The sequence below is a fragment of the Cryptotermes secundus genome, unplaced genomic scaffold (genome assembly GCF_002891405.2).
Source record: "Cryptotermes secundus unplaced genomic scaffold, Csec_1.0 scaffold669, whole genome shotgun sequence".
Lineage (NCBI taxonomy): Eukaryota > Metazoa > Arthropoda > Insecta > Blattodea > Kalotermitidae > Cryptotermes > Cryptotermes secundus.
Genome location: NW_019726235.1, coordinates 1 through 26,981, shown reverse-complemented (window position 1 = coordinate 26,981; position 26,981 = coordinate 1). Strand labels below are relative to the sequence as shown.

The 26,981-nt window shown below is 40.2% G+C and overlaps 1 protein-coding gene across 3 annotated transcripts; it reads right to left on the bottom strand.

Annotated features, from left to right (window-relative positions):
• Positions 1 to 158: 158 nt before the first annotated feature.
• LOC111864077 (cryptochrome-1) lies at positions 159 to 26,275 on the bottom strand. Of its 3 annotated transcripts, XM_023851064.2 has the most exons (10): positions 25,893 to 26,275; positions 17,027 to 17,135; positions 15,041 to 15,183; positions 13,522 to 13,706; positions 12,715 to 12,944; positions 11,026 to 11,193; positions 9,697 to 9,837; positions 9,385 to 9,536; positions 4,901 to 5,103; positions 159 to 1,453 (listed from the first exon to the last, which is right to left on the bottom strand). In XM_023851064.2, exons 1-10 carry the CDS (start codon positions 26,063 to 26,065, stop codon positions 1,311 to 1,313), a joined length of 1,647 nt encoding a protein of 548 aa, XP_023706832.1. In that variant the 5' UTR covers positions 26,066 to 26,275; the 3' UTR covers positions 159 to 1,310. The 3 variants fall into 3 exon arrangements, with proteins under 3 accessions (XP_023706832.1, XP_023706834.1, XP_023706835.1); XM_023851066.2 differs by lacking the exons at positions 17,027 to 17,135; positions 25,893 to 26,275 and adding an exon at positions 15,844 to 15,983; XM_023851067.2 differs by lacking the exons at positions 17,027 to 17,135; positions 25,893 to 26,275 and adding an exon at positions 15,818 to 15,886.
• Between the last annotated feature and the right edge of the window lie 706 nt (positions 26,276 to 26,981).

Sequence of the window (26,981 nt, the reverse complement as noted above, 5' to 3'; positions counted from 1 at the left end):
CAACGTTTCAGAAACTGGAGCTGTTTCCATCCTCAGATGAGGGAAGACACCTACCTACTTGATTCATCTGGTGACTGAGGCTAGCTCTTTCTAAGAGACCCAACAGAGTAGGTGTCTTCCCTGAGGATGGAAACAGATCCAGTTTCCAAAACGTTGTGTTCTTTCTTAGTTATTTAGAATCCGGACGATGGACAAAGTCTGAAAACCCAGTATCTCTGACTGTATTTAATGATGAAAGCATCACACAGTATTCAGAAGTTGTAAATGCTATATTGCACAAAGTGTATCATTTTAATAAAATGAATATAACAACACCATCCTGTGTGACCCAGCATATGTTTATATAGTGCCTTTACATATTTCGGTCAGCCGTGAGCATCTTCAGAAAGCAATAACAACATGCTAAGGAAATCTCCAGCATAGACCAGATGCTGATGTGTCCCATAAAATTTAAATTCCACCTGGTTTTCTTGGACTCTTTGAGTGGTTTATTCGAAACCAAAGTCGAAAAGCAAGAGCGACAAATGTCTTGTTTCCTCATTTCACCTTTGTGTGTGTGTGTCAGAGAGAGATATCTGATCCACTAACTTGCCCCTTCTTCACTTCAGCTGACTGACTGCTCATAGGCCTACCTGCTGGTAGGGCTTCCTCTGCATACACTATATTGTCACGTGTATGAGGGACTATAGACAGGGTTTGGATTGGTAATTGGATTTACTGACCACTTGCAGGTTGTAACTAAAAGTAACTATAGCGCTCTCACTAATTGACACGCTCTGCAGTTCATTACAGCATGTATTAAGTCTTCTCAGTCTGCAGTGTCTTCACCAGCCATTGCCTGGTAGCGGCTTTCAGTGGCTGATGTTCCCCTGCTTTCGGTTCCCGAAGTATGACCATGCCCCAGCCACCAGCTTCTAACAAAAACGGCTCATGATGACTGAACCGCAGTTCTCTGATTGCTCACTAACTCACCAACCAACTCTTCAATTCCTAAATATATAAATAACAACAGTTTATTTTTAAGTACCACAAATGCTAATAATATTAATGGTTGATACTGTAAGTACTGTTTGGGGTGATATCCCCCAAACCCCTACTTCCAATGAATTTAATGTAATGAGCAGCTCAAAAACAGACATATCACAATTTTCTACAAGTCTGCATTGCTCATGTCATGTGTACACTATTCTGGCAGGAAAGTGACATGTTGGCCTAGCCTGTCTCCAGCTGTGAGCAGCCATCACTTATTTTCTTCCTGTTCTGATTTGTAATGATTGACCTGGATCAAGCCTTCAAATCTGCTACACAGATTACTGGAGAACAGCAATCTCATCACTAGGTGTCTCCAATTTAGTTTCAGATGATGGGGACTTCTTCAAATCTGCCTTTACTGACAGTGAGTTCAAACTGTTGGGAGACCGTGACTGGCTTGTAGGAACAGTAGCCAGCAAACCTGAAACGTTAAGAAGTGGAAAAATAAGTACAGAAATAATAGCTATATGTGTTAGCTGCAGTACCTACAATACTATATTAGCATCAGTCAAATGAACTGCAAATGAAGACTACTAATCACATGTTTCTAATGAAGCATGTCACTCATGCAGAACACACGTGTAAGAGGTACAGAATATGTCTTAAAAATGCAGCGATCATCACACAGTAAGCCTTATTGCACATACAGCAAAGATAATAGCAAAGATACTTAAAAGAAGAATTGAAAGGAAAATAGAGGATATACTTGGAGAAGATCAGTTTGGATTTAGAAGAGGAAAAGGAACCAGGGATGCAATTGGGATGATGAGAATTATAGTGGAACGAACTTTGGAGATAGATGAAGAACCGTGTGTTTGCTTCATAGACTGGCAGAAGGCATTTGACCGTGTAAACTGGACCAAATTAATGCAGATCCTAAAGGAAACAGGTATCATTGGCGTGAAAGAAGATTGATTAGCAAATTGTACATGGGTCAGAAAGTTAGAGCGCGACTGGACAGAGGGGAGACAAGAAGTGTGAAGATTGGAAGAGGAGTTCGACAAGGATGCAGTTTATCACCAATTCTGTTTGAATTGTACAGCGAATGCCTTACCTAGGAAGCTCTGGATGGGCTTGGAGACTTAAAATTAGGAGGACAAATTATTAAAACTGTGAAATATGCAGATGACTTTGTGTTAATGGCTAAGGAAGAAACTGTGCTACAGGGCATGATTGATAGACTAATTGAAATTGGAAGGTGCTATGGCATGGAAATAAATGTGGAAAAAACAAAAGTAATGAAAATTTTGAGACAACGAACCCTAGTCACAATAAAGATAGACCAAAAAGAACTGGAGAATGTGAAATGTTTTAAATATTTGGGTAGCTTGTTAACAAATGATGGAAGGTGTACTTGTGAAATTAAATCTAGGATTGCCATGGCAAAAACTGCATTTAGCAAGAAGAATAATCTTTTTACCAGCAAATTGGACTTAAATTTGAGAAAGAAACTAGTGAAATGCTACATTTGGAGCATGGCTTTGTATGGGGCTGAAACTTGGACACTTAGGGCAGTAGATCAGAAACACCTGGAAAGCTTCGAAATGTGGTGTTGGAGAAGGATGGAGAAGATCAGTTGGACTGATTATGTGAGAAATGAAGAAGTGTTAATTAGAGTCGGTGAGCAGAGGAATATCCTACACGAAATAAGAAAATGGAAGGCTAATTGGACTGGTCATATCTTATGCAGTAACTGCCTCCTAAAAGAAGTTATTGAAGGAAAGATAGAGGGGCGGATAGAAGTGACAAGAAGATGAGGAAGAATATGTAAGAACATGCTGGATGACCTTGGGGGCAGAAGAGGATATTCTCATTTGAAGGAGAAAGCTCTAGATCACATTAAGTGGAGGAACTGTTTTGGATGAGACTGTGGACCTGTCATCTGACAGATTACTGATGAATGAATATGTTACATTAAAAATTACTATAATTCAACAAATATTTACAATGTAACAACTTCATGGCAGTGGGTGCACTGCTGTAATTGTGTGGTCATGTGTATTCTGTGGTTAAGGAAGGCGTTTTAAATATTCTTTCAAAGCAGTGGACTGGATTGCCATGCCTAGCCAGTCAGCATGTAGACTAAATAAATTACTGTGCGGTCCTTCCCGCCACATGTGAGTAGGACAGAACCCTGACTGTTTCAGACAAGGGCTGGCAAATGAGGAACAATCCTAATGTGAAGGTCTAACAGACATTGTAGAGAAGCAGTTTAACAGGGAAACCACAGACAAGTACTGCAAGTGAGCCGGGGCTACCACACCCTTAGGTAGAATACTTTAGAGGGCCAGCATATTTCATCAAGTGTCCATTATTTTCATAACAAAATACTGTTTTCTGCAACCATTCTGTTGTCATCTGTTAATTTAAACCTGCCATGCACTGAATTAACATACTACTCGGGGAACTTGAGTATCCCTGAATATGGAGGACAAGTTAGTTGAGAGCTGACAGTTGGAGGAATGAGTCAATTGTGAGATAGTTGAAGGCCGGCAACAATGTGAGCAGAAGAGGACATTGTTTGGATCCATTACCTACCAACATCTGGTGAAAACACAAACACAGAAGTGGAGTGTGTAGATCTGCACAACTGTTAAGAGTTACATGCCATTACAAGTTATTAGAGGCCAAGAGATCCAATTATTAACCCAGACCTCATGCCTAGTCACTAATATGTGATGATATCTTTACTAAATAACTCTGAACATGCTCTTGCAGTGGGTATTTAGTTATTTTATACAGCCTCAGCAGAGAACATCACTTTCTTCCAACAGATGGTAGTTCACATGTCTCTGCCAAAAGAATTTCATCAGAACCTGGTAGTAAGCACTTGTTCATTTTACATCTCCTCCTTAGCAAAAAACTTGAATCTTGGGAACCAAAAAACAATTACAATTTCCAAGTACATGGCCAATTCTACAAAGTTCTGATAGTGGATAATATGACACATGAATTCACTGCATAGGTAACGGCTTGTTGATACATATATCTGGGATGACCAGCTGGAACAGTCGGTTGTTGAGCAATGCTCAGTAAACACGGCCTGAAAGCTGGAATACAGAGTCAAAGCCAGGTGTCCATTGCCAGCCAATGGCTCAATAAGCAAAGTTCCCACAGCAACGTAGACAGACATTTCCTGCATAACAGAGGTGTCATTTTCATGACAATGGAAAGCTGAACTGTTCAACTCGGTGTCACCTATGCGGTATGCTAAGCAAACATAAAGTAGCAGCAGCAGCAGCAGTAGCAAAGTGAGTCAGCAGTGAATTAGCGTGCTTTCCAGTTGTAAGCAGAGTTCGAGAAGACTGGAAGCTACACGCCAGTGCAAGATCCAGACAACAGTGAGAGGAGTTAAATGTGTGAACTGTTATAATCTAGTGTAAAATTGTAACAGAGATGTCAAATAAATCCAATCATCAAACCTAGAATCCACAATTATTTGTCGCACTACCCCTTATACATGACAATATTATGACTAATGTTACTAGTATTCCAAAGAGAACATAAGAGTTTTGAAATGGGATACATTTCCAACCTAGGGCTTTTGTTTACATTTACATTTATTTTCACTTCATGGATCCCATCATCTCCCTGTAGGGCTGGATAAAAAACATGTCACATATTTCAAATTCATGATAACTACACAGCATCATCCTTTGTTCAACTTTCTATCTGAGGATGGAAACAGATTGAATTTCATGAATGGCATGCTTGGTTTGGAATATCAAATAAGAGACCAATTCCAAAGCCCAGTAGTATTGAAGTTCATGCTGTGAAACTCTGTATTTATTTAAAACTTTATTTTATATTACTAACAGAGCACACAAGGCAAAATTAAGAAAGGTTACTGCCCAAACAGTTAACCCACCTGGTCCTCTGTACTTGCTGAGTTGTTGATAAACCTGCTTCATGCGCTCAATGTTGATTCTGCTAGCAACCGCATGATTTACCATAGGAAGAGAATACTCTTTTCCAATGATGCATTTTGCTGCCTTCTGAACTGCTTCAGGTGCATTCCACGGTTCATGGATGTAACGTGTCGGGAAGTTCTTCAGGACTGGCAGATACTTTCTGCAAACAAATAATGCACCCTCATAGCTGCAGAATGGGAGGGTACATTTGGCACAGGTGAGAACACTGATTTTCATATACAAACAATCCATGAGAGGGAATCAAACTGGGAGCACTCAGACTATAAATATATCCCACAACTACTGTAGGTCAACAGCTGAATTCCCAGGAGAAAGATTAAGAATTAGTCAACAGATTGATTTCTCCTAAAAATATTAAATGGAGTAAATTAAAAATATTTGATCTAGGACTGAACACCTGGCTCTCTTGTGTGTGAAAACCTTTACACGGGGTATCTACTATAGCTGAACAGAAATCACTTACTGTAATGGCCTAATAACCAGGCCATGACACACAAGACATCTATAGTTTTTGGACTTTGATAATTACCTCAGTACCAAACTGACATAGTAAACATAGTACAAGTACACATTCTGTGCCCAGGATATGGTTGCATGCCTTGTCAATATCACAATATATAGTAGCTAAAATTTTAACAATCCGAACAGCATCATCAGTAGCAAAACACGTTACATTGGTGTCAGAATTGATTTACGAATTTACACACGCCACAATTTGAACTGAAGACTGAAGTGTGTGTTTACAGTGTTGCCATATGAAAAGTGTGGTCGTCTGGCGGGTCCACGCACTGAACCTGTCAGCTGACAAGTCTTATCGATGTTTGTCCTTGAGTGTGGTGATGATGGCTCACACTAGCCACATACACTTGCATATAAGAATGCGCAGTCAGCCATGTTACGTCAGTGCTTGCCATTCATGTGTTTTGTATAGTGCTTGGAACCCTAAGGACAATTATGATATGGCGTGCAAGTTTCTTTATAGTTCAATTTAATGGCTTCATGTCACTTACAAGTTAGTTTGATGTTACATTATTAACATTACAGAAACCACATATTCCTGCCAGTTTTAATATGTGTGACAGGTGTGTAACACCTGTCAAAGTTTCACACTTCTCTGGCTATTATCTCCGTAACCATTCAACTTTGGACATAGATGTTTTGGGTTATATCGGCATACTTTAACATAAAGAACACCCCCCCCCCGAAGTCTGGCACATTCCTCCTGGGACACCTGTATATATATTGTCACGTGTTGGGTATGTCACGCAACAAATAACTTCACATGGGTCTCGGATATAGCGAATATTTATTGGACACTCACTCTTACACAGCTCACAATTATTATCACTTGCAGTATCACTTGACTTCTGGCCCAATACGCTAATACTCAACTTCCGTTCGAGGCCAGGCCCTTTATATAAGGCGCACGCAGACTCAATAGAGGACACCCCTCGCCAAGGTTTGATCTCACGCGTTCGGCAATCCGTTGCTTCGGGAATGCTCCTTATAGAATACACTGGTAATGTGTTTCGTCTCATCCGTTGTTACTCAACGACAATTCGTTGCTACAATTTGTCGCTGCATTAACTCCCCAATTTCCACGTATTCGTTGCCGTGGAAGTGTCCGTTCCGATTGTAGCGGTTGTTGTGGCGATGGACGTAAGATAACGCATCACACTGCTCCCTTCTAAAGGTTCTTTGTCCTCGAACAGCCTAATGGTACTTCCTTGGTTTTGTTTCCTGAGTTCATATTCCTATCAGTATCTCTGCCCTTCTTTCGTTTTCCATCCTGGATTCTTCCATCTGCCCATCTTCGTCCAGGGTGCTCGCCCCAAGCACTTCTGTGGTCCAGCGGTTGTTGATTCTGTCTCACATTCGTTCGTCACTTTCATTCTTTCCTCATTCATCCTTGCTGGGGAGGCCTGTGCTTCTATGTTATTGGTTCCTCCCATATGGGCCGTTTCCCTTTTTTCGTTTTGGAGAGGGTCGACACCTCCACAGCGTCAAATCCATGTCTTGTCATAGGCTGACAGAAGATCTGACTATCCGCTTTCCGATCTTCTCGCTGACAATCTCATCTTCTTATGAATTCTCCCCCCTAGGTGCGATCAATCTCCTGATCTACACCGTCCGATGGTGTTCTTGGTCGGCACCTCTTTCTTCTGACATAGCGGCCGTTTGCCACCTATGTTATTTATTCCCGTTCTTCCTTTGTGGAGAATCCTCACTCTTTCTCTGAGTCTCCAGATCCTTTCCTCATACTTGGTCCTGATACAATTTCTCCTACCAACACTTCTCTTGTGCCAGGCGATTCTTGGACGACCAGATGTCTTTCTGCTAGTTTCCTTTGTCTGCCGTGCTGCTTCCGCACAGTGACTCACCCCGCTGCGGGCGACGGCCAATTTCTTCTGAGGTCCACAATTTTTCCGTGTTTAATTTTTTGGTTTCAGGCGGCAGCACTCCGTGGCTAGTTTTCGGCCCCTACACCTTTTCTTCTTTGGTTCTCCAACCGGCATTACTTCGGCGTCTATTTTAGGGACCTCTTCTCTCTGTGCCGCCTTAGGTTTCATGTCCAGTGAGGTCAGCTTTCTCTCCTCTTGATGTGCCTCCATCTCTTGGTAGGCCAACATCTCACTGTGGTTGGCATTCATCCTTTTATCTCTCATGGCGGCCATCTCTTCTCGCCATGCTACAATCTCTGAATGTAAATCTGTAAGGTTTGATGTTCCACAGGGATCTGTCCTGAAACCAATGTTGTTTAATGTTTATATTAATGATTTCCCAGGTACTCTTAAGGATATAGCACGTACTGTTTTGTACGTGGATGACACCACAATTTTAATTACCTCAAATGACCTAAACTCTCTGTATATTAAATTAAAAAGAGTTATGATTAGGGTTTCAAGCTGGTTTTGAAATAACAATCTGATACTTAATTTGAGTAAAACTCACTTGATTAAATTTGTGACTCCTAAGTCTCCAGAGTATACATTATCGATAACATATATAATTTTAGACTTAAAGGCGTTGATAATGTTAATTTTTAGGTATGTATTTAGATTGTCAACTTAATTGGAATAAACAATCTGAAAAATCTTTAAAAAAACTGAATACAGCGGGTTTTATGCTCAGGAAGTGACAGTCCCTTGTCAGTGAACAAGCTCTTCGAATGGTCTATTGTTCTTATTATCAGTCTCAGCTTGAATATAGTATTATATTCTGGGGTTCTTCTCCAGTTATGAAAAGTTTATTTGCTGCCCAAAAAGGAGCGATTAGGGTTATGCTGAGATTGAGTCCTGGAAACTCGTGTAGAGAAGGTTTTAAGAGGTTGGGTATTTTGACAGTTCCTAGCCTATATATCTGTTTTATATTGGTGTTTGTTGTTAGAAATCGCATTTTTGTTCCAAACCAACAATAATATTCATCATATAAACACTAGACAGTTTGGAAAGCTACATGTGTCATCAGTGAGATTATCTTCAATCCAGAGAGGCGTGTTATATTCATCCATTATGTTTTATAATAATGTAACGTGTCTACGTTACAGAATACGCCGTAGAGATCGTTAACTGGTTTATTGAACAATCTACAAATAATGGCTATAATTAATGATCACAATATTACGGGTTTCCACACTTTGCAAACCCTACAACAAATCTCTTAACACAATCTTCACTTGTCTTCACGTACTGATAACGCGGGAGCTATGCAAGTCTCCCTGAAATACACACTCCGAGTNAATAATCTTCCTCAAAATATACAAAGGATGAGTGATAATGTGAAGATTTTTAAACGCACACTGAAAAGTTTCCTCACAACAAATGCTTTTTATTCAATAGATGAATATATTTCTTCTGAGCATGTATAACATTTAATAACCATATTCCTTGCAATTTTGTTTATGAATGACAATGTAAATTATGGTTATTTGGTGCTTTTGGTTGTGTGTGGTTGTTTGCTGTTGACACGATTATACTTCTGCAATCAAGTCTTATTTTGACAAGTTCAATATCCGGTCCAATTCGGACAATGGATCAGTGAATTTATGAATTGTGTATGTATGTATGTATGTATGTATACTTTCATATTGGCCTGTCTGTCAGCCTCCAGTTTGGCCAGTAGTTCTTTGTGGCCGGTCATTATTTGTTCTTGACCCACTAACAGACGTTCCATCATCTGTTGTATGTCCATTCTAGCTTGTGTGGCATTATAACACTCGAGGTGGCATTAGTCTAGTAACTCTTCCAAATTTGTCTCAGAATGCGAACTGATCCCACTTCTGACACCAGTTGTCATGTGTTGGGTATGTCATGCGACAAATAACTTCATGTGGGTCTCAGATATAGCGAATCTTTATTGGACACTCACTCCAACATGTGACCATATATATAGTACTGAAACAATTAAAATAACATCCTACCGAATATAATCTCCATTGGGATCGGCCTTGCGTCCAAAGCGCACTGGGCAATAGCAATGAAAGAACTGCTGGAAGAAAGATGAACATGACAGCCACATCCACATGCCAGCATTCACTGACCAATCAGCATCCAGCAGAAGCTCTTCAAACACCTGTCCAGTATGCAAAGACATTAATAGTAATAACACAGCATTAACTGTCATAGTTTTCAGCAAAGTGTTCACAGATTATTACATGTCATCAAGTGGACAGGTGTAAACTACATTAATCGTTCCATTATAATGGTACACTTGTGCGTGAATAACATCTTACCTTCATGCCATCTTCCCAGGAGATCCACAGGTCACCACGTGTAAGGAAGCATGCAACTGCATGCCGTGCCAAGTGATGGATCCATCCCTCTTCTCGAAGTTGTGTCATTATGGCATCAATCCATGGAAATCCAGTCTGTCCCTACAAGTACAGAACATAAATTTTAACACAAAATACAAAACACTTATAAAAATATTACTGACTTATTTAACCACTTGAAGATCAATCAGATGAAGTATAATGTGTACTGAAAAGTTACATATCCTCACAGTACTTGAAGTGTCAGGGGACATTGGTAAAATGGTGTCAAGAAAAATGAAACATGTTCTAGATAAACACTCAGGTTATGAAACATTATGCAGCAATTCTTGAATTCTGACAGGAGAGTCCTTCAGCACTTTCAATATCGAAGAGGAACTTACTGCTAGTGAGTTGGTACAATTCAAGTACACTCCCATTATGTCTGCAGATGTGGAAAGGCGTTTCTCCAAGTGGAAGAACATGCTGTCGGACAATAGGCATTCACTCACCTTCGAGAATCTCCACATGTTGACTGTCATCTATTGCAACTCTGAATGAGGTGGCACTTAAATATTGGAATATATACCGTATATGTACATTTGATAAGAGTTCCAACATGGTAGAAAAAATAGTGCTACTACAGCAAAATCAAATTTGACGTGTGCAATATAATCTACATACCAGACACATATCAACGAGGTAGATGTTGATAATACGAAGAAAATAACTGTGTTTTTAAATGTTAAATTTTAGACTGGGTTCAGTGTGGCAGCAACGTTAAGAGTATACACCTGATGATGGCCAATAGAGGCCGAAACATGTAGTGTAGAAGAGAACAAGATCAAAGACATATAATATATATTGTTTGCACTTGGGATGGAGTTTGTATCATTTATCGTAGAAAAAATAGTATTAAAACATTTAGCATCAAATTAAACCATATATTGCTTAAATTTCAACATAAAAACGAGGACGAACTTAAAAGAGTAATGTTGAGTTCACAGTGTTAATAAAGATTAAAAATACATTTTAAAACAATTAGTAGATTTTCCATGACAAGATACATTTTAAGTCATTTTTTAACTTTTAGATATTTTTTTCTAGATTTTTCTGTCATTTTTATTGGTCATTTTTCTGTTTTTTTTTGTCATTTTTAAAATATTTTTAGGTAATCAAAATACAGGCCTTGCTCAAAAGTTTCCTTTTATTTTTTCAAAATAAGGAAAGCAGGCTAAAATGAATTTAGCTTAAAATAAAATACTGATGTTCACTACATTTACAAGCACAATAAACCTGTTCAAAACATACATTTGCCCACTTCGCAAGAGCTTCAGCATTCTTGTTCCATGGAATCTGGACACAAATGGGATTTCCATTCATTCTGTCAAAGTTTGGGTTCTTAGTTGCTGCACAATAGAAGAACTCACGCCACAAAAGTTGACCATGGAGAGAGAGGGGTGGACATGTCTTCTTGATCTGCAAGAAGCAGTAGAATAGAAACACATAAAATTTCTTCATACGTATGTATCTTTTCCTTTATTCACTTTTCTTGATTGCTTTTCTTTGTGGTATCTATATTACCACCCTGCAGATATACAAAACAAACACAGACAACCAGCTGATGTGTCCCATTTTATTTCAGTCCAACTGGTTTACCTGGACCTTCCTAATGGCATATTCTATAGCATAGTTGAAAAGCATTGGCAATAAGACCTCTCTTTGTTTTAGACATTCTGGATTGTAAATTTATCAGGCAAATGTTTACCTATATGAACTTTACTACACATTTCGTTTAAACACATTTTAATCAGCCTAACTAATTTCATGGGTAACCCAAACTCTATCAAAATATTGTACAACACCACCCTTTGAACTGAATCACAGCCTTTCTTGAAGTCTACAAATAGCTGATGTACTGTCTCATTATACTCCCATTTCTTCTCCAGTGTCTAATCAATGCAAAAGATCTGATCGGTAGTTGATCTGTTACATCCAAACCCACACTGATGATCTCCAACAATTCATCTATGTATGGACTTAACCTTGAAAGGAGAATATTGGATAAAGTTTTGTATGAAGTTGACAGAAGTGATATCCCAAGACAATTACTACAGTCAGTTTTATTACTCTTCTTGTGAACTGGCACAATAATAGACTCCTTCCACTGATCAGGCAATTTTTCCTAATTCCATATAGAATTAATTAGCAATATTTTCCATCCTGCTTAAATAATTTAAGCCGGAATTTGATTCCTACCTGGCGGTTTACACCTTTTCAATTTTGCAATGGCAATTTCAGCCTCAGAAGGGCTAGGATGAGGTACTAACGGCTCAGCTGTGTGCATTTCTATCTGTCTAACGTCACTGACCCTGTGTACATTCAGTAACTGAGAGAGGTAGTTCCTCCACCTATTCAAAAGTATCTTCTTTCAAGCACACTGCTATATCACAGAATAATTTATTTTAAATGACAAATACAAATTTTGAGCTCTGGGTAATTTTTATGTACTGATAATTACAAACAATCATTTCTTTTATTTGTAATAAACTCTATTACAACTGTGGTTTTTTTGGGTGTGGCACTGTAGTTTGGTGGGTGAGTTGCAACATTTCAAAGGCATATACCACCTTCGTCTTTATGGCTGATACATCTTCCCATAAAACTACATGGTGTCATGACCTAGAAGACCAGAATCTTAATAGTCACTCCCATAAAAATCTTAAAACCTAAATAAACGCTACTTGAATGTAAGCCTACAGAATAGAATGTCATAAAATTACAACCATCTTTACCGCTGATAATATGAGATGTTGAATGAAAATGAAAACCTTTTGTGAGAGATACTGTCATTGCATGAGAGTTAAGAAACCATATAATAAATGCCTTGAGAGATTTTAAACAGATGTTTCTCCAATGTAAATGAAGTGTTCTGCTGCTAAGTTAAACCTTGTATGTACACAGATTAGTATAATAACTGAAATCTATTATAGTACACACCTTCTTGTATAAATCAGTCAGTTGATAGTAAAACAATCTTGTAGAAAGGCAGCCAAACCTTAGGTATGGACTGAGTCCTGTCTGGCTAGCGAGTAGTGACTGAGGTGTCATTTTGGGGCGACCAAATGAGGCAACCCATGCCTTCCGCTCAAGATGCCTCTCCAGCCTTGCCAATGCCTCTGATTCCCCTCCTTGCCATACTGGTGGAAGAAGACCTTCTGTATCAAAGCCTGTAAGCAGAAAAAGATGACACTGTCCTTAAAAATATGGTTCATAACTCTGTCCCTTCAAACATCTTATAATAAAAAACAACATTTCATATCAGTCAGAATGATGAATTTGTTAAGATATGAAAGAAGCAGTCAGTCCTGTTTTATAGTACTATCCTGGCATTTACATAGGGGAAATGAGTTAAATCATTGAAAGGTCAGGACACCCAGTGCCATGGGCATATAAAGCAAAAGCAGGAGCAGGAGCAGAAGGGATATCTGCTATACTGCAATGTTTGATGTAAGTCATATCAAACTCATGGAAGAAATGCCTGATTTCTAAAACCAGGCTTTTGTTTTAACCTACATTTCCACACTCTTAGATGAGTAGTAGTGCTGTTTCTATGTTAAGTTATATTATCAGTTCCACACTCGATAATAGTTGCAATTTAAATTTGTCTGCAGAGTTATGAACCCTATCTGACAACACGTTTGACATAACTTCTATCAACACTAAACTCATCTCCTTATGCCACTTCTAAAAGTAAACTAGAATACATGTGTGTTGTCTTCTAAGTGCCAAGGGTTACAGACTAACCTAGTTCTTCCAGTGTTGGAACACCATACTTCTCGTCATGGTCTTCTCCAATGGGAGTGTAGGCACCACTGATGAACTTTAGGTTGAGAGCTGGTTCTGCTGGTGGTGGAGACTCCATAGATGCCACTACTGTCTGGAACTGATGATAAGTCAGAGGGGCTTTCCCACCATTCTTCTCAATGATACTAGAAGGAATACATAACAGTGGTCAGGGATATTCAGAAGTATGAGGTAACAAGGGCAAATTAAAAAAAAATTACCAATTACTAAATAACTATGCCAGTTTTATAACACTGTAAAGTGATTCTTGTTCTTGGCTTTTGATGGTCAACAATGTATGGGGAGATACTGGAATAGGTTAAATCCATGAAGACAAAGTTACACACCAATGAATCACATCATAAATCTGATACACTTTGAACTCTTAAAATCTCGGTGCATGCATTTTACAGGACAATCTGTTAAACCTGTAGATAAGTTTAATCATTTTTCTGAGATTATATCATCAATAGATGAAATATCTTTCTCTGTCCCTCACAATTTTCTACAAATACTGAAGTTAAATCTGACACAAATAGTATAAATTACTTCAGTTTAGGGAAATCCTGCAAGAAATGGAAATCATGAACATTTCAAGTATAAATCCAAACTACTGCTATTATCAAATTGTGACAAAACAACATACATGTAAACAGTATAAAGAAATATACAGGGTGTTTCACAACTTTAGGGCATAACTGCAGTAGGTGATTTCCTAGTTCTTTGTAATCTAAAAAGTTTATATAAACATGTGTCCGATTTTGGACGGTTACGGAGTTATGACCTTTTTAAACTCAGAATAGAATGTAACGATTACTGACAATAAACGGAACAAAATAATAAACCAGCATAATACATGATACATTTAAAGTATGAATGTAAAGTTAACTTCGTGAAATTACCTTTAATTTGAATTTATTGGTGCTTAAAGCTGATTTTTTAAAAAACCACCGCCGGCCGCAACACAGGCTGCCGTTCGATTGTGAACCGCGCCGGACATTCCAACCCACCACGCCTTAGGTGCCTCTCAAGTGTCGAGATAACGAGAACCCTCTGTCTGTAGCTGGTTAAAAATAGCGACCCATCATATGATAGACGTGGTTCACACGAGGGCGTGTATGGGAGTGGAAAACGGTCATAACTCTGTAAGCGTCCAAAATCGGACATGTTTATGTGAACTCTTTTGATCACAAAGACCTAGGAAATCACCTCCTGCAGTTATGCCCTAAAGTCGTGAAACACTCTGTATAATATAAAACAGTGACTTCGAGGCTACAAGAAATCTACCTGGGATCTGACCAAGACTTCCATATGCCAAAACTGTATATATATATTTAGCTTCTCTCACACCTTCTTAGCGGTAGCAGTCTGTCAAACTGCACCAGAAGGACGAAAGAGGAGACTGTGGAAATCAATTCCTGATTTATCTGCACAGCTGCTTTATTACTGAAAAGAGTTATAGGTGGTGAATGTGTCTTACCTTTCTAATTTGTACAAGGTGTGAGAAACTCTGGATATGACGGTGATGCCAAGTTCTTCGCACATGGCCATAATATTCTGGTCACGGACCCGTCCAAAAGGCTCAGGATCCTCTTCAAACGTCAAGTATGTAGTTCCCCATTCCTAGTCAAGTAACACAATGTTTACCAAATTATGCGTAACATATTCACTAATCTCTGAGGACTAAGAAACATGAAAACTCATGTCCTTAATATACATGTAACTTCTCTATTCCTCCATTTATCCATTTTACTGTTCAACAATAATGGAATAAATGTTTGCATTATCAATATTTCAGGAATTTTTGCAACAGTGCTCATTATGAGCATTAAATTTCAATAAATATGTTAATTTGCACTAAAATGTAAATATTTGCACTTTTCTTATAAAAGAAACCTTAGGAGAACATAAATTCAATTGTAAGTTAACACTGAAGAGGTTAAACAAAACTACTGAAATACACAATAACATGATCTAACTCAAAAGACTATAAAATTGACCTCACTTAACCACCAGCTGAACACCAGCACAGTTATGGTCATACATACAAATCATTATATACTACCACATGTTAGTAACCAGGCACAAGGTTTGGATTGGTAACTGGATTTATTGAACACTTAGAGAACGTGACTACAAGTGATTATAACGCTCTCATTAATTCACATATTCCACTTCTCATTACAGCACACACTAAGCCTTCTCTGATCGTCTTCACTAGCAGTTGCAAGGTCATGGCTCCCAAAATTGTAGATACCTCAATTTCAGTGTTCACATTCTTACCAGCTTCTGACTGTCTCACAACTAACTCACTGCTCCAACCAACTGTCGAATTTCAGCTAACTGCTAAATTGTTGCTGACCTTCACCAGCACAGTGATACTTAGTTCCAAGTTCCATCAACTAACTGAATAACTGACTGGTAAATTGCTGCTGGCCTTCACCAGCAGAGTGATTCTTGGTTCCAAGTCCCACAGAACAGACTGTCAAACTCAAAGTCAAGGCCAAATTTACTTTATGACTGCCGGTTTACTGCCAATAAATTTGTCTTGGCATCAGGTCCCTTGAGGTGCACAACCAGTTTTTTTTTTCAGCTGAACTCCTGCGGTAATAGCCCTAATGCAACATCCTCTCAGATGAGAGAATGGGTACTGTAGTGCCTCTTCAAAGACTGTAATCTCCCTGTTTTGCTATGCATGATTTTTACTGTTTCCACAAACAAATACCTGCTACCACTTTGAGGATGCAGCAGTGGATCTGAAAAATGCGCACCGTAGAAGATCACATGTGCTACCTTCTAGAAACGTTTGTAACAACTATACAATTGTTTGCAGAAGTGTCTGCATACTGAATAACAAGGGAACTGCTACCAGGGGCTCTTGCCACATCTGATACTTGGCTCTTGTACTAGAACGCCTTAAAGCTACCATAATATGTGATACGTATGTTTTAATGAAAGGAAACCAGTAGGCCAAGATTTTATAGCAAATTATTATGCAGAAAAAAACTCAGATGTGTTGGTGCTCACCTGCCACACTATATGGTGTCTTAACCCTGAAGACCACAATTTAAAAAGAGCGTCACACTCATGTTTGGCATTCATACTTATATTGCCAAAAGAGAAATTTATTATGACAACCAGTGTTTTACAGAATGCAGTTTGAAACTTACTGCTCTAGGACATTTTCACCGATATAACACAATTCTGGTATGACTTGATTGTTTTTTTCTTAAAATGTTACTTTATTAAAATTTTCTTATGAAGGCTCACATCACAGTACTACTTTTCAGAGCAGTTTCTAACACCACCTGAAAACATCTGACACTGTGCAGACCAGGAAAATCAATGAAAGCTGAGGTCTAGAAAGGAAATCTTAAAGAAGAATGACCCTACATTTGAATGAAGTTCGGTGTTCTATGCACTATACACCCAGTTAAGACTGCAATAATATGCATGCCAGTATCACCTTGAACAGTTTTGGGAGAGCATCTGCAGGTTGTCCACGAATTACAAATAAACGAGAGTTGAGTTTGCGTAAATTCCGATCCAAATCTTCTAGACACTGTAGCAGGAATCTGAAAAAACAAGAGTATAAAGTATGCCAACATAAGCCAAGAAATGTTTGTACTTGAAGTACTGAACCTCACTTGATTACAGGCACAATGAAGTACATTTTACTTTATAAATCTGTTTTCAATTTTGAAGTATCATACAGTTAGATCTGTCATAAGAATTAGGGGCTGAACATTACATAAAAAGTTAAACTTGGGCAAAAACGATGATACAGTTGAATGTAGAGTGAATTTCATATTTTATGCTTATCATAACAAAATCCATTAAAAAACCTTTTGTATCTAAATTACCAAGGGATACTCATAGTGCTTGATACTGAAAGCGAGATATTTTATTCTCGGTCCATGGTACATCTTATTACTTGACAACACCATATCAGTGACAGTTCTTAATAGTGCTAAAATAATAATTAGCCTGGATAAATCAATGACTAATTACCAAGCAATACCTAAAGTGCTTGATGCTGTAAGCGAGATATTTTCTTCTGTGTATATGGTACATCATCTTGCTTCATGAATCCATATCAGCGACAGTTTCTTAGTAGTGTTAAAGTATTAATTAACCTGGATAAGAAGTCAGTGACCAACTGTAAATCATTTCTAAAAAACAGTTTCCATGTATAAATTGACCTACAATATTCTGTTATGTCTTAACATTTAAAACAAGCTTATGCACATTGTTCAACTGACCAGTTGGCAACGTACACTTGCCTAAATGAATTCATCTACAAGCCAGAGATGTATGGAATAGTGAAAATTCTAGAGGGAGTAAGATTAACATTTCACAGTGACACCAGAAATAAGGACGTGGTTTGAGGAGTTGTGTCTTCTGGGCTGTAGTGGCATGTAGTCTGCTGAAAGTCAGCTGATGTTTCAAAGAATCATGTCGCCTACTTCTTCAAGGTTGCAGAGTAAGGCAAGCAACAAACTAGCATGAAGCAGGTACAAGGAGCTATATCCAAGAAGACAGAACTCTTCACAACCACCACTGCAAGAACTGCAAATCCTAAAAGCATTTGATTTATTTTTGCTATCTCTGATCTCCAAGTAGGAGTACATATAATGCCTTGTAAACTGAATGAAAATGAATAAATGATAGGATGACAGGAGGTTTGAAACCACTTTCCAAAATGTATATTTAATAGTTACAGTTATTCTTCAAATCATATTAAGCAAATATCGCATAAGTTTCTAATGAAAACTAACTTCATGCAGCAGAGCCCTTCTCAGGAAGTCGCCAGTTGTGCAGGTTCTCAACAACTTCTCAACATTTTGAGGAACCTGAAGGTTCATTACAGTGTTCACAACAGCCCTTCACTGGTCCCTATCCTGAGCCAGATCAATCAAGTTCATACCTCCAACATCCAGTTTTTCTCAGATCCATTTTAATACTGTTCACCGACCTACGTCTACTCGTACGTCTTCCTAGTGGTCTCTTTCCTTCTGGCTTTCCTATCAGAACCCCATAAGCGTTCCTCTTCACCGCATTCATGCTACATGCACTGTCCACCTCATCCTCCTTGACTTGATCATTAGCTCTCCCACCTATCACTTGGCCAAACACTTGGCTGGCCTACTGAGCAACAACACTGGCAACTGTCCACAGCACGTGAGTAACTCAATGGAATTTATCCACACCTTGGGTTCTCTCCATGTTGATCCCCACAACATAATGGTCAGTTTTAATGTAGTGTCGCTCTTCACCAGGGTGCCTACAGAGGATACTATGGATCTGCCAGGACGACATTTCGAAGAAGATATCTTGAGACTCTTCCGCCATGTCCTGACCACCTCATACTTCAACTTCAATGGCCAGTTCTATGAACAAACCGATGGTGTGGCGATGGGCTCGCCACTTTCTCCGGTCATCTCTAACCTCTATATGGAGGACTTCGAGGAGAGGGCACTTGACGTGGCCCCACACAAGCCCCGCTCTGCTGGTTGCGCTACATGGACAACACCTTCGTCATCTGGCCACACGGGCCCGACAAGCTTAAGGACTTCTTGAACCACTTAAATATTATCCACCAGTGCATTCAGTTCACAATGGAAACTGAAACTGAAGGCCACCTCCCCTTCCTGGATATAGATATTTACAGGAGACCCGACGGTTCCCTGGGCCATAGAGTGTACCACAAATCCACCCATACAAACCTTTACCTTAACTCTGCGTCCCACCACCACCCTGCCAACAAGCAAGCTGTACTTTCCGCATTGGTGCACAGGGCTAGAGCTCTATGCGATCAAGGCAACCTACATGGGGAGTTGGTACTCCTGGGGGATGTTTTCAGGCAGAACTGATACAACAACCGGCAGATCCACAGAGTTCTCAACCGTCTCAACATCAGTCAGCCCCAAGATAAATCGGACTCAGTAACTAAACATAGGTGAATGATATGTCATTCCCATACAGCAGTTTTCATGTACCTACATTTGTCGCAGTTCTGTGTTTGAGACTATACATCTGAAAGATATGTTTAATGAACAATTGAAGAAATAAGATAGAAGCATGAAAGACATAAAGCAAAGATGCAAGGGAGGCTGAATGACAAAGATACAAAAGAAATGATTCTCTGTTGAATTTCAATGGACCTGTCACTGTAATAGGCCGTGGAGGCCCAGTGTTGTAAGATGTTGAGGCTCCCAAATTTTCTAGACAATCAGCTCATACATGATGGTTAGGCTGTCAGCCTTATACACCGGCTGCCTTTAACCCGATGAAAATTCCTGTACTCATTTCTGTTAGAGGCTGAGTCAATCGCCAGGGCCACAGTGCGGCTGATAGGATTACGTCAATTGAAAAATCCAATGAACTCATAGCGAATCGAACCCGCGACCTACTGGCTTGCAGCATAGTGCCTCAACCAACTATGCTACCACATGCACCCTACATTTTGATATAATAAAATATAATTGGGCTTAAATGTCAAATTAATCTCGAATAAGTTACTTAACTACCTTTGCTCTCGTACTAATTTCAACTGATAAGATAAAGATAAAGTTGTCCCTGTGATTAACTAATTAAGCACTACGACATGAAGGCAAATGGGGGATTGGATGTATAGACCCGTATTTTATTGACCTCGGCACTAGTTGGAGGTGAGTGTTCAGCTTCACGCACTGGCCTCTTTACCCCTCAGAAAGAGTCCCCGGTACCCATTATATAGGAGGTTCCGTGGACCCCAGAGCCGGTCTGAACGACATGGAGAAGTGAAATTTCTTTACCCCACCGGGACTCCTATAGGTCGTCCAGCCCGTAGCTAGTCGCTATACTGACTACGCTATCCCGGCTCTGAATTTCAACTGTCTGACTTGACTTTAAAATAAGTGGTTAACTATTACAGGACCATTATACATGAGCTTATGTTCCTCTCTAGAGCACAGCATATGCAGTGAAGTTATGTAGCCCGCCTTGTTGACAGTCTCCAACAGTTAAATCTATATGACACAGTGTGTCCAGGTTCTGTTAGGACTGTGTTCATTAAAAATACAAGATGTGAATTTTTCAAAATTTCACTGTTTTTATTCAAAATAGTCTCCTTCTGAATCAATACATAGCTGGAATCGATTGAAAAGTTTTCGAAAACAGTCACTGTACTCCTTTTGTGGAATCGCATTTAAAACTGCGGTACATTCCCTTTGGCTGTCCTGGATGGTGTCGTGACGGTCTCCTTTCATCGCCAAATTAACTTTTGGGAACAACCAGAAATCTGCTGGAGCCAAATCTGGCGAATACAAAGGATGATCAAGGACTGTGATCCCTTTTCTGGCCAAAAAATTGCGCACGATCTTCGATTTGTGGGGTGGGGCATTGTCGTGGAGGAGCGACCAGAAACCTTGCTCTCGATATTCAGTCGAATTCGAAGAATTCTCGCCCACAAACGATTGAGGACTCCGAGATAATGATCAGAATTCACTCTTTGACCTCCTGGCACAAATTCCTTGTGAATGATTCCTTTGGAATCGAAGAAAACGGTTAGCAGTATCTTTACTCGACTCTTTTGCATGCGCCCTTTCTTTGGTTTCGGCTTCTTTGGGCTCAACCACGCTGCACTCTGCCGCTTTGTGAGAGGTTCATATTGAAAACACTATGTTTCGTCACCAGTAACAATCGATGTTGTAAATTTTGTATCACTTAGGGCCGTCCGTAACATGTCTTCGCAGTGTTCCACTCTCGCGTGTTTTTCATCGCCTGACAGCGCGTGCAGTACAAACCGCGCACAGACCTTCCGTTTACCCAAATCCTCGGTCAAAATGTGATGCACATTACTTTTTCGTATTCCCAAAAGCTTCTCAATGAGCCTTGCAGAAACACATCTGTCTATGCAAGGATTTCGGTCACTTTTTTCAAATTTTCTTCAGTGCGACCTGTTCTCGGCTTTGGTGCACGTGGAGCGTCTTCGATGTCCTCCTTGCCGTCACGAAATACAGCATACCATCGAAAAATGTTCGAGCGACTCAAACAATCACTACCGTACACACTTTTCATCATTTCGTACGCTTCTCTGGCTGTTTTGCCTAACTTCAAACAAAATTTGATGTTGGCTCTCTGTTAAACCGCCATTTTCCGACGAGCGTCAGAACAGAGTACGAATTTAATACCCTTTCCACCTTTACATGGAAACAGACACCACATCCGAAACTTCCATGTTTTTGTATGAAAATCTTGGACATTGGAGAATGCCAAATTACAAAACCTTAAAGGCCATCGTGAAATAAGAATGGAAACAACACTTCATTGTCCAAGTGAACGGTGTTCACGGAACAGATACAAATGTACTGCTTCAAAGCCAGTCACACTACAAGCTGTGCAGGGTGAAAAATTAATTTTCCTTACATTTAGAGCAACAAAAACATTTCAATAATATGAGCAAACCTTAATTGGATTAACACGTTACGTACCACTGTTTCGTACGATGAACCCTTTTAGGGCACAATGGTAAAGTTCGAGCTAAAACTCCAAAACAAAAACTCCGTGGTCTGTAGTCCGCAAGCGAACTATATCGACCAAGGGACCGCCGGCTGCCGGCGAAGTTACTGCTCACTTTTCCGGATAGACGGTGTCACGTGGTCAGCGCGACGGATCCCCACGGCCGTTAATCTCGATTTTCTAGACCGGAGCCGCTATTTCCTTGAAATAGTTCCTCTGTTATCCTCAAGAGGCTGAGTGGACCCCGTTCCACACCCATTACTTCTCATAAAATCTGGTGGCTCCGGGAATCGAACCCGGCACCTCTGGATGTGTAAACAGGAACTCTAACCACTAGACGTCAGAGGCGGTCGAGCTAAGCTTCACAAAAGGAGCACAATATTCTACCGCCGTTAAATATGACTGAAAAAGTTTAGTGTAGGCTGCTACATCTCCAAGGCCAACTGTTATAGTAATCAGTTTAGTACTATCGGGGGCAAACAAAACATGCGAGATGAGTGACACGATCATGTGACGCGGAAAGCATGTGCAAGTAAGCGGCAGTGGCCTAAATTGAGGTACAGTTCCGACATTTTCCTTCAGGGACTGAGAAAAACTACGAAAATTTCAGTCAGGAGACCCGTCTCCCGTCTCGTGATGTGAACCAGGTATCTCCTGAATATAAGTCAAAAGCGGAACCGCTCGTGCCAACCTGATCGGTAAATTCGACTTATTAATTATCCGAAGAGCACAGTTTTCTGTGCGCTACGATTCTACTTCGTAAGAAAGGAGGTCGTCCCCTCCATCGGCAACCTGAGGACGCGCCATGACGTGGCAACTGGGGAACCACTTAACATGGAATGCCAGGATAGTACCTGAAATTGGGTCACGATCGATTTCTTCCATTACCTTTTTAATGCACTGACATCCGATCATTCTACGCTATACAGCCTTCAGTCGTCAAATAACCTACAAACACGGCACTCTCCCAGTGCCTCAGAAGGCGCTACTGTTCACAGCTGTTGTACCGAAGAACCTGAAATTAGCTGTCAACAACTCAACGTGCCCGCGCCGTGTATAGTTTGCTGCCGGAGCGTATCACGTTGGCAAGCATTCGCTGAGCAGTGCAGCGTGCGGGGCGCAGGTGTCTCGTCACGTGGCGAAATCAGTGTTGACGTCAGTCTGTAGGGTCATGTAGAGCCATCAAGAATTATTTCATTAATTAAATAACAAAATGGATAGCCATCCCCTTCACGCTAGAGAAGTTCGAACAAAGGGGCCTTACTGAACCATCACGCGGGACATGCATGTCCGGATTTGTTTTCAGTGTGTTTATGACATCCAGAAATGCGGAATATGGCACTTGAGGCATTAATCTTCACCTCAAACATGACAGGAAAACCGGGTGGAACTGAAATTAAATGGGACACATCAGCTGCTGGTCTATTCTGATGGTGTGAATCTACTGGGAGGTAACGACTGCGTAAACGAAAACGGGAAACCCTGATGATGAATGTATAAGGGGTGGGCCTCTTTGGCCCTTGCACTGCGACCACAGTGATCTATTGGATAGTAAGGAGGTAATCGCAGAGAAAACTGAGTATACTTTGCTGTCTCGTCACCAGAATGCAGGGTAAAATCATTACATAAAGTCAGCTAACAGATCCTTTGAAAATGTGGCACGGTTCAAACATTCAGGAACGACAATAACAAATCAAAATCTGATTCAGGAGGAAATTAAGAGGAGGGTGAATTTAGATAATGCTTGCTGCCATTCAGTCTAGAACCTTTGGTCTTCTCATCTGTTGCCTAACTAAACTAAACTCCGTGATCTTAGTCCGCAAGCGAACTATGATGTCTAGAAACATAAAAATTACAATATACAAAATTACATTTTGTCTGTGGTTCTGTATGGGTGTGAAACTTGGTCTCTGATATTAAGGGAGGAACACAAACTGATGGTGTTTGAGAACAAGGTGCTGAGGAGAAGATCTGGACCAATGAGGGATAAATGACAGGAGGCTGGAGAAGACTGCATAACTTGTATTGTTCCCCAAATATATTTAGAATGATCAAGTCAATGAGGATGAGATTGGCAGGGCATGTAGCATGAATAGGGGAGAAGAGGAATGTATAGAGGATATTGGTGGGAAAGCCAGAAGGAACGAGACCACTAAGAAGACCTATAGGTAGATTGGTGGACAATATTAAAATGGATCTAAGAGAGGCAGGATTGGGAGGTATGGACTAGATTGATCTGGCTCAGGGTAGGGACCAGTGGAAGACTCTTGTGAATATGGTAATGAACCTTTGGGTTTAATAAAATATTGGGAAATTCTTGAGTAACTGCACAACTGGCATATTCTCTAGAAGGGCTCAGCTCCATGCAGTTTGTTGCTTAACTATGGCCTACAAACATGTATACGTTGTGTTATATTTTAGCGTCCTGTTGCACTGATTCATGTCCATGATGTGTATTTTTGCTAACCGTCTTACAGTGCCCACAATTTCACCTTCCTCTTCACTTTTACACTACATGTTTCGGCACCAATGTGCCATCTTCAGGTGTGTCTCTGTCCACGTCAAACTACTGCACTGCATGCCATCACTTCGCCATCATAAAATGACTAAAATGCGCATTCGTCATGTATAACAACAAATTCTAAATACGAAAACATTTCAGGAGAGAGGGTCACAGGAGCAAGACACAACAAAGAACACAATATACACATGAATTTAGGAAGAGTGCTCCCACAGAGGAGGATTGGCGTGACTCGCGTATTGAGATACGACGTATGGATGACGAATCCTGAAAGGTATATATATACAAATGGAAAACTGAATGATTTAACACATTTCACCTGAAGGTCTAGAGCTACGCGGTAGCGTAGTTGGTTGAGGCATTATGCTACAAGCCGGGAGGTCGCGGGTTCAAATCCCGATGTAGTCATTGGAGTTTTTTCAATTGACCTAATCCTTCCAGCCCTGGCCCTGGGGTTGACTCAGCCTCTAACAGAAATGAGTACCAGGAATATTCTTGAAATATTCTTGGGGGTAAAGGGTGGCCAGCGCGTAGGACTGACAACCTCGCCGCCATCTATGAGCCAATTGTGTAGAAAATGTGAGAACCTCAACATCAAGAGATTTACACGTGCATGTCTATTTCTTAATATCCTTCTCCCCATTATGTATACAATCACACATCATTAGAACAAACATCACATAAATGTATAACATGTATACATTTGCAATTTCATGGGAGAATAAAAGACAGACAAGAAAAAAGCTACATTTCATGAATGGGTTAACAAGATCTATCTTACATAATGATGCGATCAAGCTAACTGACACTGTTACTTGGTTTTACAAATAAGGTGAGAGCAAAGCTGTCCTTGTGCTTACTTAAGCATCTCAACACAAGAATGTGTGAGGGAGTGGAAGTATTGTTCCATTATTTATTTTACCTTTGGATAAGATGGAGATGAGAGATCACTTTCACGCCCAGGCCCCAGATTTTATTAATATTTGTATAGTTAATTATTTTTAAATCGGTGGGGAGGAATGATGCCTGGTTTGCAGAGCCGGTCTGAAGGTGGTAGGAAAAAACCCTTTTGGGACCTTCAAGCAGTAAATCCGGCCATGATATTTTCTCATCGACTGCTGGATTACACAGCACTGGTATGACAGATCTCCTGCACTTCGTACACAAACATACGCTCTTGTTAGTGTTAACTAAATCTGAACACAGTGTTCAGTCAAAGAATTACATGTCAATTCCCAGTCCCAGACACGCAAGCCCCAAAGTGTTGGTGAGGTGCTATAACGTTCAATAAGCTATACATAGTACTTACCTCCATTTGTTAATTCCAACATTTGATGAGCCAGCAAACCAAGGGTCTAAAATAAAAACACAACGGAATGTTGTAGCACATTTTAATCCTTCACGCAAACTTGGATTGTCATGTAGACGAAGTCCCTTTCGAAACCAATGTACGGTATGCTTTGCGCTGTTTGCCTCGCTCATAATTAATTTAGCCAAAACACTGATTACTGCCTATCCTTGACACACAATTCATGTTGAAAACGATTACCAGCTGAATTTCAGCGAACTGGGAAACATGATACAGTGAATTCACAGCTGTCACCCACTTTCGACTATTCCGAACTAACAATAACTGTACAATAGCATCCGCTAATACCCACGACATGTGCAACGTGACTTTGGACGTCAGCTGTATCGTAATTGGTGAACTCAATCACGTGGTTTGCACAAGTCACGTTGTACAGAGCGCGGTCCGCTCGTATGCGGGAGGAGCAGCTTGAAGGAGCTTGTCGCGTGCTTCAGCTGGTTTGTTGTTTGGCTTACTCTTCGACCCTGAAGATGGAAGCTATATGTTCCTTCGGGCTCTCCGAACTACATGACGTTACAGCCCCGAAACCTCATCTCACTACATAATGACGCTGCAACATACACAGACGTGCCCAAACATAAAACACCACATTTCACACCTTACTGAATATAAAGACAAACGGGTGTTCACGAAACACGCTGAATTGTCCTCCATTGGTCCTGCATTTTTCTGAAGACATGCATCAATCCTTTTCACCATGAGTAAGATCTTCCGATGTGATGCTGCCAATGGAATTTTCAGTATTCAGAATTATGATTCCCTTCCTGCTTTCTTTCGGCACGAGAGTTCTTTAAGAAATCCCCACAAAAAGAAGTAAATAATATGCTGCCCAACGTTTGTTGGTCACCACTTCTCTGAAACCGTTCTTCCTCTCACCTATTGGCGTGACAAGTTTGCAGGTTGCTGCTGCGTCCTTCTTATCCACCTCCTATTCCCCTTGTTGTTATAGTGAATGGCGGTTGTTTACTGGGGTATGAGTTACCGTGCAGGATGCGCGCCAGTAAGCTTATTATAAAGGCTTACTATTAG

Excerpts from the sequence above, each read along its gene's own strand:
- LOC111864077 (XM_023851064.2), bottom strand. The coding sequence starts at position 26,065 with ATGAGCGAGGCAAACAGCGCAAAGCATACCGTACATTGGTTTCGAAAG. Across the intron at positions 12,945-13,521 it reads TCCAACACTGGAAGAACTAG|GCTTTGATACAGAAGGTCTT; the intron begins GTTAGTCTGTAA and ends TTCTGCTTACAG. Across the intron at positions 5,104-9,384 it reads CCCAATGGAGATTATATTCG|AAAGTATCTGCCAGTCCTGA; the intron begins GTAGGATGTTAT and ends ATTTGTTTGCAG.